We start from the raw sequence: 18,536 nt of genomic DNA, 5'->3' as shown, positions 1-18,536 counted from the left end.
CGTGCCTATTGGTTCTCTTTTAACCTCAGGGAGCGGCGGTGTCGCGCGGCCCGCTGGGAGTCGTAGTGCGGCGCCTCGTGCCGGCCCTGCCTGCTGTGCTCAGTGCGCAGGCGCGGGGCGGCGGGCGCTGCCCGGGGCCGTGAGGGCGGCGGGAACCGGGCATGGCGGCGGGCGGCGGGGAGCGGGCGGCAGGTGCGAGCGGGAACGGGAACGGGAACGGGATGGGTGCGGCGGGGCGGGGAGCGGGGCACGGAGCGGGGCGGGCCCGCGGCCTTGGGGCGGCGTGACCGGCTGGAACGGCCGAGAGCAGCCCTGAGCCCAGCACGGGGTCACCGGGAGCGGGAGCTCATTACCCGCCGTGCGGCTGTGCCGGTACCGCTGTGTCCCGGTCCCGCCGTGTGCCGGTTGTGCCGGTTGTGCCGGTTGTGCCGGTCCCGCCGTGTGCCGGCCGCTCGCTCTGTGTTCCCGGGCCGTGTGTTGGCGCTGGGCCGTGCCGCTGCCTGGCGCGGTGCCGAGCGGAGCGCTCGGTTCGTGCCTTGGCCGCATCCCGGGCCGGCCGTGCCGTTAATATTGATGGCCCGGGGGCCCCGACCCGGCGGATCGTTTGCCTCATTTCGGGCCCGGCTCGGGTTCCTCCTCGCTCCCATCGCGGCCCTCGGGTGGGATAAGAGGACGAGGGCTCGGTGCGTCCCTCTGCTGTCCGAGTGCCCGCACCTCGGCCTGGCACAGCGCAGCGTGGCACTGTCCGGGGAGCTGCTGGGGCAGGTGAGCGATGGGCTCTGCAGCTTGGTCCGGGGCTGAGGCAAAAGGAAGAGCCGTCCAGGTGCTGCTGGGTGTGAGGAACAGGGCACGTGTTTTGTGCGGGCTCCCTCGCTCCCGAATCCATTAGCAAAGGCTGCTGAGGGGATCCCCGTGGGTTTGGAGCGTTCCCTGCCCTGGAATAAGCTCTTCGCCCCATGTGCCCTCACCGTCTCCAGTTTCCTCTGAGTCAGACTCTCCGTGTCGCTCCCCAACCCCCTCCCCTGTGGGAAAGACGAGATGGGAGCAGGGAGCACCCGAGGTCAGGCGCGGAGCCTGACAGCCCCGTGTCCCCCCTCCGCACACAGAGCTCGGGAGCGCAGCATCCCTTTGGGCTCAGCGCCACCCGCTTCTGCTCCGCATCCTGCGCAGGGTGAAGGAGCCCTGCCCCGCCGTGCAGGCTGACACCTGGCCTGCACACATCCAGCATCTGCCCACACCCAGCATCTGCCCACACCCAGCATCTGCCCACACCCAGCATCTGCCCACATCCAGCATCTGCCCACACCCAGCATCTGCCCACATCCAGCCCCTTCCCCGCAGGTTCGGAGCAGCAGGGATGAGGAGCCGGCAGCGGATGTTTGCAGCGGTGATGCGCCTGCTCCTCAAGTGCCTGCGGCTGGGCCGGCGGCGGCGCTTTAAGCTGGTTCGGCAGGCAGCGCAGCTGTGGCACTATGGGCACCTCTGCCTCCGCTCCCTGCTCTACAATTCCTTCACCAACGGCGACGTGGTGCTCGACTCCCTCTTTGAGCCCATCTACTGGCTGGTGGACCACGTCACCCGCTGGTTTGGTGTGGTGAGTACCTCCATTGTGAGGGGGGTTTGGGGCGGCTCATGCTGCTGGGGACACCGAGTCCTAGGGAGGGAGCGAAGACTCCAGCATGGGGCAGGTTCTGCACACTCCACTGACCCAAGCCCCTTTCCTTTAGGTGTTTGTGGCACTGGTGATAGGCTTGACAAGCTCCATTGTGGCCATCGTATACATCTGCCTGCTGCCCCTCATCCTGCAGACATACACACCTGCGTGGATCTGCTGGCATCTTGCTTACGGACACTGGAACCTCATCATGATAGTCTTCCACTATTACAAGGCCATCACCACTTCTCCTGGGTACCCACCGCAGGTGAGGCTGAGCCTGGGCACCAATGAGCAGCACAGCCTCTTGCAGCTGGACACTGGGGACCAGGTACAGCTGATCACTGAGAGCATCCTGTTGGTATCATTGCAGGAGGCCTCCTCCAGATGGGGGCTAGGAGGGGAGACAGGCTTGGGGGAGTGTGGTGAACACATGGGGAGCTGGGGACGGTGTGGGGGCTTGGGAGCACATCCTCTTTTCTGATGTATGTACAGGCCAAGAACGACCTCACTGGCGTCTCCATCTGCAGGAAATGCATTGCCCCCAAGCCGGCTCGCACCCACCACTGCAGCATCTGCAACAGGTAATGTTCCCCAACCTCCCCACCATATCAGGTAGTGCCTCTGCTACCTGGGGCAGGATACCTCTCCTTCCCCACCATATGTCATGAGAGATGGGCCCCTTCCTCTCTGCTCTGTTGGCTTTTTACCTGCCTCTAGCCCAGCATGACGGGCTGAGGTGGCTGGCTGCCCCCTCGCAGACATGGTGCTTGCAATTCACACTCACACTTGTGCTCTCCTCCCTCCCAGGTGTGTGCTGAAGATGGACCACCACTGCCGTATCCTTCTGCAGTACTAACTCACTGCACTCTCCTGAGGAGCCAGCCCTGCTTCCTCCTCCTCTCCCTGCTCCAATTCTGTCCCAAGTCGCCCAGTGCAGGGAAGGGTTCAGGGAGACTAGCTGGGGTGGGTTTGGACTAGCGACCATCACAGTTACACACCTTTAACCTCAGAGGCAGCCTGGCTTAACAACTGTGTTGGGCACTACAACCACCGCTACTTCTTCTCCTTCTGCCTCTTCATGACCATGGGCTGCATCTACTGCAGCATCAGTGGCTGGGACATGTTCCGGGATGCATATGCAGCTATTGAGGTGAGTAGGCAGACCTAAGGCCCCCACCTGCCCCAGGAGAGGAAGTGCTGGCATACTCAGAGGCTGCCTGGTCTCCCCAGGCTGAGCTTGCAGAACAAGGCTGAACCAGCGCTAGCATTGTACTGACTTTGCTTCTCCTCTCCCTCCTCCTGTGAGGCCCCTGCTGCCCTAGTCCTGTGAGGTTTGAGAGGAAGGGCCCTTTCCTCTGAGCCATGTAACTGGTGCCCTGTGTTTTCCATCCCCATAGAGAATGAAACTGCTTGAGAAGGAGAGACTGCAGGTGGCCGCCAACCAGGTGGGACATCCCTGCTCCCCAACTGCTCCAGGCAGCGTGGAGCAGAGCTGCCCTGTGGGCTGTCTCTCAAAATGCAGCCCTTGGCAAAAACAAGCCCCCATGCTTGTCTCATGAGTCACAGGGCTAGGGCTGCCTGGGCAGCTCTGCTACAGGCACAGCCTCCAGCAGTTTTGGGTTTGCTTCCCCACATACCAAGCTTTCAGTGGCTTTGCCTGGTGGCAGCAGCAGCATTGGGGCCAGGCCAACATTTGGCATGTGCTACTTAGACTCTGCTCTCCTGGGGAAGCTGCAGCAGCATCACGTACACATCTCACCCTGAGCATCATCTCCTATGTGGTGCAGTGACCTGCTCCCTGAGCTCCAGCACACTGCTTGTCACTCATATGCCAGCTCTCAACTGGTGTCTATCTGTCTTGTGGCTCTTTGGCTGCCTCCCACTTACCCTAGCTGTTGTGTTGGTTCTGGTGCCAGTCCTTTCTAACTGCCTGATTCCTTGATCAAAGGAGCACTGCACTCCCTGCGTGGCTTCACATTATAAAGCATTCTGGTAACGTCCCGCTCTGTCCTTTTTCAGACGTATTACCAGACCCCACCACCCACCTTCTCCTTCCGCCAGCGAGCTTTCCACAAAAGTGTGGTCTACCTCTGGGTCCTGTGCAGGTAATAATGGGGTTACAGAGGCTGGGAGGATGCTGGGGGGAAGCAGTGGGGTCCGCTGCAGCACTGCTGCGCTGCTCCTATGCCACTTTCCCTGGGCTAGGCTGCTTTGCTCTAGCTTTGCTCTGCTGTGGCTTGTCCCCAGCTCAGTAGCATTGGCCCTGGGTGCCCTCACAGTGTGGCATGCTGCCCTCATCACCCGTGGGGAAACCAGCATTGAGAGGCACATCAATAAGAAGGAGAGGCAGCGCCTGCAGAAGAAAGGCAAGGTAAGCACAGCCCCCAGGGTGGGAGGGCCAGCCAGGCAGAGCCAGACTTGATGTGCATCTCCCTGGCCCACAGGTGTTCAGAAACCCCTACAGTTACGGCAGCTGGGATAACTGGAAGGTGTTTCTGGGAGTGGACGTGCCAAGGTAAAGCATGAAGGTTCTGGGACCTAGGAACCAGCTGTACAGGGCTCAGAGGACCCAGACCAATTTTTGGGCCAGCTGTAGTGCAACCTCCAACTGCCTCAGCTTTGCCAAGATCTGGCTGAGTCAGTACTGCTGTACACCTCTCCCAGGAGAGGGAGGCTGTTGTGGCAGCTGAGGGCCAGCCCTGGCTCCACTCTGTGGTACCGCTACTTCAGCTTTTTGTTGCAGGCTTTGCTTCTCTCCCCACAGGCACTGGCTCACCCGTGTCCTGCTGCCCTCTCCTCACTTGCCCCATGGAACAGGCCTGAGCTGGGAGCTGCCTCCCTGCATGACCAAGCAGCGCACACCACTCCTGGCCATCTGAGGCCCGGGTGCTGCAGCAGTCCCTCCCCGCTGGCAGGGGAGCACACAGGGAACCCACTCCACAACCACGGCTCAGTTTGGCCCAAGTGGCTGGTGGAAGGCAGGTGCTGGCACACACCTCTTACCAGAGTCAGAGCTCTGGGAAGTAGAACTTCAGTCAAGGCCTGGTTGCCTGCTCTATTAGCACCTCAGTGGCTGCAGGCAGCCCTGGGGAGGGGGGCAAAACAGCTGCTCCCCAGTCTCAATGAAGGTACTTTCCTCACTACGCATCAGTATGGGCCAGCACAGGGCCCGGTGTGGCTCAATCACAGGGCAAGGGGCAAAGGATGGCTTACCTGCCCCCTAAGCATTCCCCAGGGAAACTTTTTAAGAGCATCCAATAAAGGTGTTTTGTTTTTTTTTTAATAAAAGGATGTTTGGCTCATTTCCACAGTGGGAGACACAGCTGGCTGAGGGCAAAGGGAGGCTTATGATTCCAGCTTGCAAGGAAAAGTAAGGGCTTGCACCCAGCCCCTGCAGCTGTGTGACAGCTAGCACAGGCACTGCTATCTCTGCTTGGGCTGCACTGAGACCCCACACTGCATTATAAAAACAGACAAGTTTATTCCTCTCACACGTGAGGTGCTGCACTGAGCACCTGTGTGCACAAGCCTGCCCTTACAGTTCACACGTGGCAAATCTGTCCCTTAGCATCCCTGGCTACAGGCAAGCCATAAGCAGCACAGCTCCTTCCCTCTGCTAGGTGCAGAGGAGAGGGCAGTGGGGGCCAGGAAGGGGCCACAGGGGGAGGTGCTGCCTGCAGGCCCCCATTCTCCAGCCCCGGTGCTCCAGGCAGTACCAGGCTCTGAGGGAAGCTGGGTCCATGACATTGACAGGGTCCTGGTCAGATTGTCAGTAAGCACGGGGAGGGGATGCGGGGTGTTCACCTGCCTGGGCTCCCCACCAGGAACCTGTGGAGACAGAGACTGCCATCAGCCATGTCTCAAACACACCGACTCCCTGCTGCTCCAGCCCCACACTCACCATTCTCCTCGTGCTGCTACTGCCTCCTTCCGCACCAACCTCTTCTTGTCATCCAAAGGCTTGGCCAGTGCCCGGATAACTCGGGCCTTGTATGGGAGCAGCTGGAGGACAACTGCTCTCAGCAGGAGCCCTCCAGGTGCTGGCTGCCCCAGCCGTGACTGGGACCCGTTTGCACAAGGAGGAGCAGGAAGCAGGAGCACTTACCACTATTGTGGGCAGGCTGGTGAGCGCATGGGCACAGCGCAGGGCAGCAATGCGGACAGCCTGAAAGAGAGAGAAGTGAAGGATGGAAGGGGCTGGGACACAGGAGAGGGGTGTGCGGTGCAGAGAGGGGTGTACACACCATGGCAGGGCTGGAGGTGAGGCTGAGGAACTTGGTGACCAGTGTCTCAATGTGCAGGCTCATGATCTGGGGGGCTTCGAGCAGCAGCGGCTGGAGGCAGCTCAGGGTGGAGAGCTGTACTACACGGTCTGAGCAGGACAAGGCTTCAAGCAGGAGGGAAAGCAGCTGTGGGTGGAGGGGACATGGGAAACGTGAGTAACCCTGCTGTGCAGCCTGCGCTGCCACAGTCCTACTGAGGCCAGCTCTCACCGTGGGCAGTTCTGTCACCAGCACAGGTTTGGGAAGGTGGTTGAGCACGTGGGATAGGCTCTTCAGGTAATTGGCCTTCACATCTGTGGTAGGCAGAGATGGTCACAAGTAGCAAGGGGAAGGAGGCTGGCTCAGATCCCCGGGGTAAGGGGGCAGTGGGTGGTGAGGCCAGGCTGGGGCCAGCTGCTCACCGGCACCAGCCCCATGGAAGCCTTGCACCAGCTTGGGCACGTTGTCGGTGAAGAAGCGCTGTCGGAACATGATGCGCACGTCAGCATGGCAGCCTTTATGCAGCACGTCTGGGGACTCAGCCATGAGCAGGGAGAAGCCGTCGGCTGCAACGGGGCCCAGCTCCACGTCACTCAGCAGGCCCAGCAGCTGCGAGGAAGAGAGCGCTGAAAAAGGGAGCCATGGCAACTTGGGCTGCTGACCAGAGGCAGGGGGAGCAGGAAGGCTCCTTCAGGAGTGCCCAGCCTCACTGCTGCCTACCTTGTCTGTCAGCTGGGAGCTCAGGGGGTGGTAGCGCAGTACCAGGGCTTTGGTCACCTGTGCAGGCAGAGCAGAGTCAGCACCATGCAGCTAAGGTTCTCTGGGGCAATCACTTCCCACACACACAGACAAGCCTTACCCAGAGCAGCAGAGTGAGTGCCTGCATTCGGTGAGGCCCTTCCACAAGGCCAGGCTCCATCCTGTTCACTGCAAGCTGCAGGATCTCATCCAGCTGCTGCCCTGGGAACACAGAAGGGAGATGTCGAGCCACTTCCCTGCCAGCCCCGTGCAGGGACCCCCAAAATCTGCCTGCTCCCTTACCTGCTGGGTGCTTGTTTACCAGCCCTGCAAAGCACTTGGAAGCTGTGGTGGCGGTGAAGAGACAGTTGCAGGAGCAACTCAGTGCCAGCAGTTCCCTGAGCAACCGTTCCTGCTGAGGAATTACCACCTAAGAGAGACAAGGAGTGTGTTATAAGTTAGGCCCACAGCTGGTCCCTTTCTCTGCCCATGGAGCTCACTATGGATCTGAACAGGATGGTGCTCACCAGGGCCCTTTCTACCCTTCTCACCAACTTACATTGCGGGGTAAGGAACAGACAAAGGCCATAAGGAGGGCAACTAAACGTCTCTGTGGCTCCAAGCACTCCCCACCCTGCAGGGAAAGAACAGCACACACATCACCATGATCCTGGTTGGCAGCTTGTGCCAGCACCCTGTCCTTGCCCCAGTAAAACACCCCACACACCTCGAAAGGCTGGAAGGAACAAGAAAAACTGTTTTGGGGCAGAAAGGAGACCTCTCCATCCAGGAAGAGGGGCACCACATGAGATACACTCTGGGCAGCCAGCCTATGAGAAAGGAGACGTGGCAATGTGCTGCTCTGGGAGTCACCATAGAACTCCTGAGCACCTCCTCTGTGTAGTGGCAGAGGGGCACACAGCCTGCCCTTCCCCATGAGGCAGCATCCAACATCCCACACCAGCACTACTCACTCAGGGCTGAGGTGAGTGGTGGCAGCGCTGATCACAGGGACCATGGCAGTCAGCACCTCCTCCTCCAGCAGCACCTTGCTTACCAGCGGGTGGCTGCTCTCTGCAGACAACAGGTGAAAAGGGACACAGTGGAGCCCACTGTCACTGCCCAGCAGCAGGCACAGCCCTGTGACCCACACTGCTCGTGGGGCACTGCTGCTCTACCTCCGACCAGGAGCCCGCAGTGCCCTCGTTTGCCGTTGGATGGCAGCAGCAGCGCTCTTTGCTGGACCAGGGAGCTCAGAGCACAGCTGCTGCTCCCCAATTTGCTCCATCCACTGGCTTACCTTGTGTGGCAGCCTGCACAGCCATAGCCAGCAGACACGGCACCACTGCCTGGTGGTAGTACCAGTATCCCTCTGCATCCTGCTGGCACTGCAGGGCCACGCGGTGCAAACTCTGACACACAGAGACCACGTTTTGGGCACTCCCAGCCTCGCTCCCTGTAGGGCACATTCAGCATCATATCAAACAGCTGCTGCACCCATTCCATTTCCAGGCCAGCACCCTAGGGCAGCAATCAGGTGCACGGCCCCATTTACAGAACAGTGTCACTGGCAAAACAGCCCTCCCTCCTCATCCTGCAGAGTGAGGAGCTGCCTGCCTCCAGCTGTGTTACCTTTCTGCACCTTCTGGAGGTGCTGCAGCAGGACAGGGACAGTTTCCCTCACGATGCTGGTGTGAGTGGACACAGCTGCCAAGGCCTGCAGGCAGCGCTGCTGCAAGGAGCGGAGATCCCGGGAGCTCTCCTCCTCCAGCTCTGAAGAGGAAACGCAGCTCAGAGGGGTGTTGGGATGGCCCAGCCCCCCTGCAGTGCTCTGGCCCAAGCAAAGTCCAAAGCATCCTGCCCTGTCTGTGACTGGGCAGCTCCTCATGGGCAGTCCCTGCTCCACAGGCTGTTTGTGATCTCCAGACACAGCCTTCTCTGTGCAAGCAACACAGCACATGTGCTAGGAATTCCTCAGTGCAGAGAACAGTACAGCACAGTCTCTCTTTCACCCCAATACCAGAAGTTAATCCCTTTGCAAGGCTGTCAGCCTTACCTGACTGCAGTTCCTCTCCGAGCCTGGGTACCATGCGTCCAGAGAAAACTTTTGGGTAGATAGGGGCCAGAGATCCAGCTGCTTCCATCGCTGCTTCACTGCCAGGAGGGAAGAGAGCAGGAGGGGTGATGTAAGCAATGCAGACTCTGGGCTGTTTGTGCACCAGCTGCAAAGATCCTGGCCAGAACGTACCACCAGAAATCCATTTATCAGGATTCTGCTTTTTTCACCCTACTGGCAGTAGAGTCCCTTGCTTTGACAGACCCAGACTTTTTAATTCCAATTCCAGAAACCACATGGCTTATTCCCTTTGCTTCTAGACCCATGTGGTCTTTCCATAGTTCCTTTGCCTCCACCCAGACTAAGCCCACCTCTGCAGCAGAGCCAGGTCTCGTTCCTCATCCCAGAGTATGGGTGACTGGAGCAGTGTCAGCTCAGCACTCACCTGCTCTGGGAATCTTCCTCATGCAGAGAGAGCCGGACAAGATGATCCACAACCAGCTCCAGGTCAGACGGCGACAGGAAGCCTGGAACAAGAGCCGGAGAGGAATCATACCCTTGGCCAAAGGCTGAGATCCCAGCGTTCTGGCCAGCATCCTTCCCTCTTCTCGTCCAGGCTATTAGCAATGCAGCAGCACACTAACTCCAAAGATTCAAGGTGCCCAGTACAAGCAGGCAAGATAAATCAAGTGTTCCTGGAGCTCACAGACTGGATAAGAAGTGCTGCCACTCCTCCTGTGCATCCACATGCAGCACAGGCAGCTGACCACAGCTCCCAGAGCAGGGCAACACCTCCCCTCTGCCTCCCCAGGGGATGAGAAACACCAACCTTGCAGAGAGCCCAGGACAGTCAGTGCCCTGATCCCAACCAGCTGGAGCTGCACACTGGGATCTGTGAGTGCTGAGAACACCACAGAGCAAACCGGCTCCTGGAGCGACAGCAGAGCACTCTCATCTGGAGACAGAAGCATGGAGTCACTGCCTGCAGCTCACTGTCACGGCACAACCACTGCCACAGCACCAGACAGACACTTCCTGAGGCCCTGCCAGTTCACATCCAATCACACTAAATCCCTGGGGCAGGCTGCACATGCAGCCACCCAAGTCAATGAGCTTGTCTCCTCTGTCAGCATAAGGGAAGGCAAAGCAGCACCAGAAGCTTTCAGGGTCACACTTAAGGGAGTCTGGGTTCCTTCAGAAAGACCAGCAAACCTCACCTTCTTCTACATGTCCCCATTTCTGCTGCAACTCCAGGAAACCCAGCAGCATTTCCAAGATTGTCCTTCTCTGGCTGCTCTGCAGGGATACAAAGGTGTAACCCAGCTCTCTGTCACTGCAACATCTCAGCCCAATGCCACAAGGCCAGGGGTGCCCACCCACAGCCAGGGAAGGACACCCACTTTGGCTGATGCCCCCTTTCTCTCACCAAGTTGGACAGTCACAAGGTGCACTCAACCCCGCTGCCTGTGACCGCTGAGCCCAGGGTGCCCCTCACCTGTGAATGCTTGTTGTACTGCTCCAGCAGCAGGGGAAGGATGCTGTGGGTGAGGCGGTGGTAAGTGCGGAGGGAGGCACTTGCTGCTGCCTGCAGGAGTTTGGCACTTGGCCACACCAGCTTCATGTCAGGCTCACAGAGATGGTGTCTGCAATCTGAGATAGGCTGGGTGTTAGCCACACCGGCAGAACCGCCTCTGCCTCACGTGCAGGGCATGGCTGATAACTGGACTACAATGTGCTGCTGGGACACAGCTCTGAGCTGCAGTGCAGCCTCCTAGGCAGAGCTGCTGCCCCCAGCTCCAGGCACACAGCAAAGCTTTGGACATCCCACTGCAAAGAGAGGGAAGCAACTCCACTCAGTTTTTATTTCCTACTGTACCCTCTTCTCCTCCCTCCTACAGCTGATACTCTCTCAGGGAAGCCAACACTAGCTGCCAGAAATAGAAGAAACAGGCTTCAAGGAGAACATGAGGGCAGAACACCTCCCTTTGGCTAGGAGGATGCTTGCAGGTCTGGCAGAGCCAACAGGCCACTCTGCTCAGGGATGGGCAGGTCTCCCTGGCAGCTACCTTGCAGAATGCTGCTAAGGAAGGACTCCAGCAGGTCCTCGGCATCTGAGCTGAGCACAGAACGGGAGAGACAAGCAGAAAGGGCGTGCAATGCAGAGAGGCACTCTGCCTCGATCTTCTCACTCGCTGTCTGGAACACCTGCAGGAGATGCCGTGGGGTAAGCTGAGCTCAGTGCTGACCCCAACCACAGGCTTCACACTCCCAACACAGGCTGAAGAGGCTCAGGCTCCATTATCACTTCCTGAGTGCCTTGAACAAGCACACCCAACAATCCCCCCAGACACACCAGTAGGGGTAGCCTGTCCCCCCCCATCCCCACTTTTCATATGAGCTGTCCAAGGCCACAGGTGGGGGCTGGAGGGAGATATGCGGCTCTACTGGTTTGTCTGTGAACTCCTGCTCAGGAGGAGTCCAGCTGTGCTGGAATACTTGTTAGGGGCTCTGCAGTACTCACCTCCCTGCGCAGGGATGACCAGAGGCTAGGGAGGAATTCCTGTAGCTCCTTCTGCCCGTAGATAGCACAGCAAGCAGTCTGTAAAAAGGAGCCAGGAGAGAAAAAACAAAACAAAGCAAAACAAACTTGTGTCATTAGAACAGAGAGCAGGGATGCTGCCCACACTGGCAGACTCATGCAGGACTACATGAAGCACTCAAAGAGAGGAAAGAGTGATGCAGGTCTAACTAGGATCCTAGAAACTGTAAGCCAGGCTCTGCAAGTGAGAGACTTTGGCTGCCAGATACAAGAGAGGAGCTTGGAGGTGGTTGGCTGCTACTGGCACTGTCCAGCTGTGGGCTAAAGGGAGCGGTGGATCCCTCCTTACCAGAGTCTGCAGGGAGTCAAGCTTGGCACTTTGCAGGTCTGAATCCAATTTCTCGATGAGCAGAGGGAGCAGGAACTGCAGAAAGAGATGGTTAAGACTCATCCTGCTCTTTGTACCACTTTATCCATGGCCTTGCAGGGCTGCAAGCTCAGCCTTTGCCAGGAGAGGCAGAGGTAGAGAAAAATGTGCAACAGGCAGCACCCTCCACACGTGCAGCCCCAGGGACTGGCAGGACACAAGGAGTACCAGGACATGGGGTGTCCTTTCACAGACTCCTGGTCCCATTTACTTCCTGCAGAGCTGCACTAAGAGTTGCAGTATTATGAAAGGCGGCCTGTGTTCAAGAACCCAAACTGCTACCTACCTCAGCAAACTGCAGCGTGGAGGCCAGTACAGCCCGGAGGCTAAGGATCAGATCTCCTCTTTGGATGCCGTGTGGATCATTGGGGGGCTGAAAGAGAAGTATGGAGAGCACGTCATGAAACATCCCAGATCAGCCACCAGCTGACACTGCATCATCTCATATCCAGCAAGGCAACAGCAGTGTCAATCACTGCAGCCAGTCTGGCATCAGCCTGGATACTATAGCTAACAGCACAACAGTACCTAGGCTAAGAGTCTTGCCCACCCTCTCCTTCCATTCCCTGGAGGGAACATCACCAGAAAGAACAAGCAATAGCAGGCGGCAGATCCACTCACTGGAGTAAAATCAATAGGGAAATAGCAGGATGTCACTTCAAACAGCTCCTCCACAAAGGGACCTGCAAGCAGAAAATGAAGAGGGTGAAATGCTGAGCAAGAGGGACATAGCTGCCAAGCCTAGTATCTGTGACAGGCCGGCTCTACAGCTCTTAAGTCCCATCAGAACAACCCAGTCCTGCTTGTACCCCCAAGGGCCATCCCTCCAACAGCTCAAAAAGAAAAAGCAAGACGTTCCCTACTCAGTTCTGCACAGCAGACATAGGCTCACCCAGGGCATAGTTCTTGACAATGACATCGTGCACAATCTGGAAGGCCACCATCAGGTTGCGGGGATCTTTCTCCCCATCCATCACCTGGATGAAGCCGAAAGTGAAGTCAGCACCCAGGCCCTTCAGCTCTGCAGAAAGAAGGTGCAGGACAACCAAGTTCACCAACACTGCATGAAACCAGCCCTATTTCCTCAGCCCCACAACCCCTTCACCAGGCAATGCCACAGAGTGCTCTGAGCAGGAGAAAGCAAGCCATTTTCCTAGCCCTAACAACGCCAGAGTGGTTCTGGCATCTGCACACTCACCTTCCTCCCTTGTGGCCATGAAGTTGGCGATGATGCTGTAGACTGTGTAGCGGTCCTGCTGCATCAGGGACTGGAAGGAGGAGCAGTGAAATCAAAACAAGCCTCCATACATGGCAGCACTGCTATACCAGCAGCCAGGAGTACACACATGCCCTTGAGGAGCAGGCAGGGCCCCTCAACAGCTCCACTGCTGCTTTCTGGCATGCAGATCCCATCTACCACATGGAGGCTGTGCAATTGCACCTGAATGTGACTGTGTTCATCACTGAATGAATACACTGGTACAATCACACCTGGGCCACATGTGCTGCCCAAGGCCTTCCAGAATAAACAGTCTTAAGATGGAGAAGAATTTGAGAAGTAGGGCCACTAAGACTGGAGAACAGAGCAAGCGAAATAATCTTTATAAGGCCAACAGAAGGGGGGACAAGAGCCAAATGGGAGCCTCATCTGTCTTCTGTCTCTCGCTCTGCAGTGAGCCATGCTGGCTGAGTTCTGCAGGAACACTGCATTGCTGCTGAAGGATACGCTACACTGCACTGGTGCAGAATGCTGGCAGACCTTCCCCAGCCACAAAGAATATGAAACAGAGATAGGAGGATGAAAAATCACACTGCTCACCTGCACGTGCACCTCCTGGAAGATGGCTTTGAGCACAGAGACTGCAAGCCCCGGGGCCAGCACTTCACACAGGCTCTGGAAATAAGAAAAGCAATAGGAACAATGAATTGTACAGTAGCCATCTGCAGGATGCTCTCCTACCCTGGGGGGAGTTAGTTACCCTCACAGACAGGGTAGGAAAACCACCTGTCATCAGTGCTGTCCCAAAGGGTAGCCAGAGAATCCTTGCCCCAGAACAGCAGAAAGTCATGGCAAACTCTACTCCCCTGCAGGGGGCACAGCAGGAGCACGAGGCCGGGCAATGACACAGAGCTGTAAGCCCAGCTGGGCTCTGCTCCACAAACAGCTCCAAGCCATAGCCATGAGTTGCATTTTCCTCCCAGCATCACCCTGCAGCCACCCTCACGCCGTGAGCTCACCAGTGCACGGAGACCCTGGAGCACTGAAGGAATCACGAGGTGATGATCTTGCAGCCGGTTCTCATAAAACAGGACCAGGTGCAGCACTGTCAGAAATAGACACCAATATTTGTTAGCCCCCGCAGTCACAGCTGCATGTTAAACAGTGAGAATGCATCAGTCACCACTGTGAGAGGAACTGACACTGCTGGGTGCACCCACCTGGCTCTCGCAGCTTCCCCCTCCCACTGTGGAGCAACCCGCTGAGTGTGCCTGCAGCAGGGCAGCACCCACTGCTACAGCTCAGGTGCTGGGGCTGCTTGCCAGGCAATTTGCCCCGGCCTGTCCAGACACGTGAGTGCAGACACAGGCAGGGAAGCAGCAGACGCCTGCTTGGCCGATGCTGCAGGATGTTGTGGGGTGGAGCAGGAGCCCTGGCTCCCCCACACTCAGCTCCACAACACGTTCCTGGCCCCTGAGTCACAGCCACGGGCGCCTGCACAGCCCAGCCTGGGAGCGGCAGCAGGAAGCAGACTGGAAGAGCCGGCTGGCAGCATCCTGCACCCACAGCTGCTGCAGAAACTCGCTCCCCAGGAGGCAGCCTGACGCAGAGCTTGAGAAATGGACTGCGGGAGGAGAGCCATGAAGGGAGATGGGCTGGCTGGGCTGGCTCTCCTCCCGGGGACAGACTCTGCCCACCCCACTCCACTGCTGCTAATGTCTCAACAAACCTCTCCGCCTTTGCTTGTTCCTCTAGAGCTAATCCATCCCTACCACAATCATACTGGACTCCAGCTGTATCAGTACCTCTGTGCACAGTCCCACACAGCTGCTCTCAGCCCTGCTCAGTACCAGTCCAAGATTTACATCATCAGCATCAAGCCAAGCACTTGCTGCTTCCCCCCTTCCCTTTTATCACCTCACCTATCAGCTACATCCCCCTGGGTCCTGCCACCCTGCTGGCACAGGTTCAGCAACCAACCAGCAAAGCCCCTACCCCAAGTCATTCTGGAAGCACTTACTGGGTTTCCTTACCAGCCTGCTGCTTAGAGGCACATAACACAGCCAAACTTTCTCCTTGCTTACACGTACAGGGAATATTCCTCTCTCACCCCAGCCCTCTTCTCCATTCTCATCCTTATGCTTATCTCCCCTCCACTCCAGGCCACAGGAATCCCCCACAGTTAACCTAGGCAGGCCTCGGGGCTGTGGCATGACTCGCTTTGTGAATGATGGTCTTCCTGCAGTGAATCACCACCCAAGGACTCTGACATTCGGATGTGTCCCCGAGGCTTCCCACGCAGTGCTGAGCATGCCTGGGTGCACAACACCCCCACATTGCCAGGGGCACCAGCTGCAGAACCCGGCCTTGGCATATTCAGGGAGTAGCCTGAATTGTGTTGTCAGGGTGGTAAACAGGTTGCAATGTGGGGCCCCACATCCTTCTTGGACTTTGACTCTTGAGAGACACGTACAAAGTCGCCACAGTGCTAAATCAATCCTTTTGCCAAATGCAGGCCAGACTTTCAGGGCACAAGTTGCCCCCAACCTGCTCACAACAATTCCAGAATTCATAGCAGCCCTTACCTTCCTTCTCCTGGAGCAAGGAGTGACACTCTAACAGCACTTGTGACAGCAGTTGGATACCTCGCCCTCGCATCCTGGGATCGGTGTTTTCCAGGCAGAACCTAGCTCACACATGGTAAAAACACAAGAGGCCTGATGTGAACAGGAATACCCAAGCAGGAAGTGCCCCCCAAGCAAACACATTATAGGCATGAAATAGAGCTGCTCTCCAGGCAGGGGGACAGCAGCACGGTGCTGCCTGACTGGCACACAGGGTAGGAGATGACTCCTGCTCCCCTGACCATGCTGCCCATGAGCACCTGGTCTCACACAGCAGCACAGTCGAGGTAAGAGGCCTCTTCTCAAGTCAGACCAAGGAAATTGCTCTTGCACCATGCTCTGCAACCAAAAGTCAGGCTCCCAAGATCACAAGAGATGAAAAAGGGCAAAGCCTGCTACAAGGAGACAAAGCTGGAAAGAAATGAGGTTCCCCAATCCCAGCCCGTGACAGCTCAGAGACAGAACTAAAAGCTGAGCGGCAGTCAACTCATGACATGGAGAAGGGCAACTGTGTGGTCAGACAGCTCCTGCTAGGGAGTCTCAGCTGCAATGTGCTCTGCGGCTCGCTGCATGCTGCAACACCTTTCCTCAGTCCCAGGAGAGATTTACAGGCCCCTCCTGCCCTTTCCTGGAGGGCTCCCATGCCCTGGGAGGGCAACGTGCAGTGAGCAGGCAACAAACATGTGGTGTGTCTGTGTGCCCGGTGGTGCTGAAGGCAGTTTGCACAGGACGAGATGTCAGCATGCACTTTTCCTTCTCACTATCCCTTACTATGGGAATCTCCCCCACAATGCCCTTACACGATGTGTAATGTGTACACAGCTTTCCTTACCCCAGGGCTTCCACGAGCTGCAGAATAGTCCAGCTTCCATCTTTCACTCCTGGAGAAAAGAGATAAAGAGAGTGAACCAAAGAGACTCCCAGACTGTTATTGAGGCAGAGAGCAGCTCTCCCGATGCTCCCTAGGGGACAAAAGAAACCAAGCTCTTAACAAGGCAGTGGTTGAGCCAAACAGCCCAGACATTAACAAGCACTCAGCTTCCATCACCTCTACTCTGAGCAACACCTGCACAAATGCCCTCCAAGGCAGAAAGCACAGAGAAATATGGTTTTGTGGTTAGAGTACGACACAATGCTGGGACTGCTGGAGTGTATTTGCAGCTCTGACTCAGGCACCCTGGCCAGGTTGCTTCACTCACCTCCTGCAACTGAACTGGGGGAAGAGTCACTCCCTAGGAGGCTTTGGTGAGGATCTGCTTCAACCTTCAAAAGCCACGGCAGAGGGGCTCCTACCCCCACAGTCAGTGCAACACTCACCCACTAAAACAGCTCTGCGTGCCTTTGGTCCCCAGGATTCACCATTTCTCTGCCCTGCTGAGGGCTTGTCTACACAATTGGTGGGGCACCCACCTATCAGAAAGCCCAGAGGTTTCATCTGGGACTGTCCCAGGCCTTGCCTCAGCTGGAGTATCCTGCTATTGCCAGCATTTACTGTCTCTTTCTAAAGCAGTTAATTCCAGTATTAAGCTGTGCTGTTCATTGGAGAGTAGTTTCAGTGGATGGAAGAAGAAATGCCCACATTTTCTGTTAGCAAGCAGCCCTGGCTCCAAAGACAGCACTTCCAGTCCCACTTGGCACAAAGAGGATAGGAGGCACGGCATGGAGTGCCATGAGGAAAAAGGAGAGTCCAGCTGGCCGCAGGATGGACAGCCACAGGCTGAAGAAGAGGTGCCTCAAGTGAGACTGTGAGCTGCTGGCAAAGCCTCTCGCAGGAAAACAGAAGCATGGTAGCAAACAGGCACTGTGCTTGAGCACAAAGCAGTGTGCTCCTTCACACCTAGGATCCCACCACCTTATTCCAGAGCACAGCTCCTGCATCCTTGTGACTCTGACCTCTGCATGATGCAAAAGGTCAGACACACCAGTCCCACAGCTGAGCACTGACCTGCTCTACACTTTCAAAGCCTGAATGCAATATTTAGACAAAGGTGCTGGTGACCTCACCAACAGGAAAGAGCTAAAGAGTAACGATCTGGCCACAATCAGCCACCCGTGTTCTTGTGGCTATGAACCCCCTCGCTCTGGTCTCAAAGGTCTGTTCGATTTCACTGTGCATGAGCGAACCACACGAGCCCAGCAGCACGTAGAGCAGCAGCACCATGCAGCACAGCTGAACTGCGAGCTCAGCTCCAGCTGGACCAGCTGCTGTGCACCTTGTATCCCAGTGTGCTCCTTCACCAGAAGGGCTGCCCTGCCCTGGTGGTGTTCCTAGAGTGTGAGGCTAAACAGCAGCGAGCAAGTTACCCTTTGTTATATTATTTGAAACCCAACAGCCTTCCCTGACATCTCCCTTTCACGTGCCATATTTCATCTATCATTTCCATACACTTTCTACTCCTTACGTTTCCCCAGCTCCCTTACAATGGGAGTGCAGCAATTCCCAGCGGGCACAATGGATTTCTCTAACGGCGTCATCCGTCTCCCGGTGTTTTAATAGGCGCACACTCAGCCCCTCTGACACACGCTGCCTTACGCAGCCCCAACTCCGACAGCACCGAGCTGCCTCCCACCTGTCAGGGCACATTGAATGCAGCACACAAAGGAAGCTCGTTCAGCGTGTTTCTTCCCACAGTCACACAGAAGGCGCCGAGCTCAGAATAAACCCTGTCCTTCCCTCAGCGCTACGTGCTGTACCGTAACGCTTCCTGCCGTGACTCCATACAGGTCACGGAGGCCGCACGATGCCGGCATCCCCCCGTCATTCCACGTGTGTCTGTCACAGCGCCGTGCGGCTGTTGGGACCTGGGGGACACGTGGCCCAGCAGCCCCGCACCCCGCCCCGCCCCGCCCCGCCCGGTACCTGCGGCCAGCTCCGCGTTGCGCCCGTCGTGCTGCCCGCTCACCCAGTCCCGCACGGCAGCACCGAGCTCCTCCGCTCCCGCCGCCATGTCGGCCCGTTCCCCGGCACACACCGGCCGCGCTCCCGCCGTGCGCACGCGCAGCCCCGAGGCACG

The 18,536-nt window shown here is 57.3% G+C and overlaps 2 protein-coding genes across 18 annotated transcripts; one reads left to right on the top strand and one right to left on the bottom strand.

Annotated features, from left to right (window-relative positions):
- Nucleotides 1-126: 126 nt before the first annotated feature.
- ZDHHC16 (zDHHC palmitoyltransferase 16) lies at nucleotides 127-4,945 on the top strand. Of its 12 annotated transcripts, none has more exons than XR_014948717.1 (11): nucleotides 127-192; nucleotides 1,342-1,594; nucleotides 1,728-1,922; nucleotides 2,150-2,238; nucleotides 2,465-2,493; nucleotides 2,674-2,807; nucleotides 3,055-3,102; nucleotides 3,677-3,762; nucleotides 3,937-4,028; nucleotides 4,102-4,172; nucleotides 4,422-4,945. XR_014948717.1 is itself a non-coding variant. In XM_015866997.3 (11 exons), the coding sequence occupies exons 2-11, from the start codon at nucleotides 1,358-1,360 to the stop codon at nucleotides 4,534-4,536; spliced, it is 1,128 nt and encodes a 375-aa protein (XP_015722483.2). In that variant the 5' UTR covers nucleotides 127-192; nucleotides 1,342-1,357; the 3' UTR covers nucleotides 4,537-4,945. The 12 variants fall into 12 exon arrangements, 6 of the variants coding, with proteins under 6 accessions (XP_015722483.2, XP_085410744.1, XP_015722484.2 ...); XR_014948715.1 differs by having other exon boundaries at nucleotides 1,728-1,985; XM_015866997.3 differs by having other exon boundaries at nucleotides 3,905-4,028.
- Nucleotides 4,946-5,118: 173 nt separating this feature from the next.
- Nucleotides 5,119-18,507, bottom strand: MMS19 (MMS19 cytosolic iron-sulfur assembly component). Of its 6 annotated transcripts, none has more exons than XR_014948711.1 (31): nucleotides 18,383-18,507; nucleotides 16,355-16,403; nucleotides 15,484-15,584; nucleotides 13,918-14,003; nucleotides 13,499-13,573; nucleotides 12,878-12,947; nucleotides 12,572-12,700; nucleotides 12,301-12,362; nucleotides 11,966-12,052; nucleotides 11,602-11,676; nucleotides 11,235-11,312; nucleotides 10,780-10,918; nucleotides 10,209-10,363; nucleotides 9,931-10,009; nucleotides 9,543-9,668; nucleotides 9,159-9,240; nucleotides 8,714-8,811; nucleotides 8,290-8,430; nucleotides 7,958-8,113; nucleotides 7,632-7,731; nucleotides 7,385-7,487; nucleotides 7,217-7,291; nucleotides 6,961-7,087; nucleotides 6,779-6,879; nucleotides 6,640-6,696; nucleotides 6,342-6,545; nucleotides 6,151-6,233; nucleotides 5,902-6,066; nucleotides 5,763-5,822; nucleotides 5,559-5,659; nucleotides 5,119-5,485 (listed from the first exon to the last, which is right to left on the bottom strand). XR_014948711.1 is itself a non-coding variant. In XM_015866989.3 (31 exons), exons 1-31 carry the CDS (start codon nucleotides 18,468-18,470, stop codon nucleotides 5,458-5,460), a joined length of 3,063 nt encoding a protein of 1,020 aa, XP_015722475.2. In that variant the 5' UTR covers nucleotides 18,471-18,507; the 3' UTR covers nucleotides 5,119-5,457. The 6 variants fall into 6 exon arrangements, 2 of the variants coding, with proteins under 2 accessions (XP_015722475.2, XP_015722476.2); XM_015866989.3 differs by having other exon boundaries at nucleotides 6,342-6,528; XR_014948713.1 differs by lacking the exon at nucleotides 7,385-7,487.
- Between the last annotated feature and the right edge of the window lie 29 nt (nucleotides 18,508-18,536).

This window comes from Coturnix japonica, chromosome 8 (assembly GCF_054131305.1).
Source record: "Coturnix japonica strain WE chromosome 8, WE-NBRP24, whole genome shotgun sequence".
Classification (NCBI taxonomy): Eukaryota; Metazoa; Chordata; class Aves; order Galliformes; family Phasianidae; genus Coturnix; species Coturnix japonica.
The sequence above is the reverse complement of the archived record's forward strand: the minus strand, read 5'-3'. Positions and strand labels throughout refer to the sequence as shown.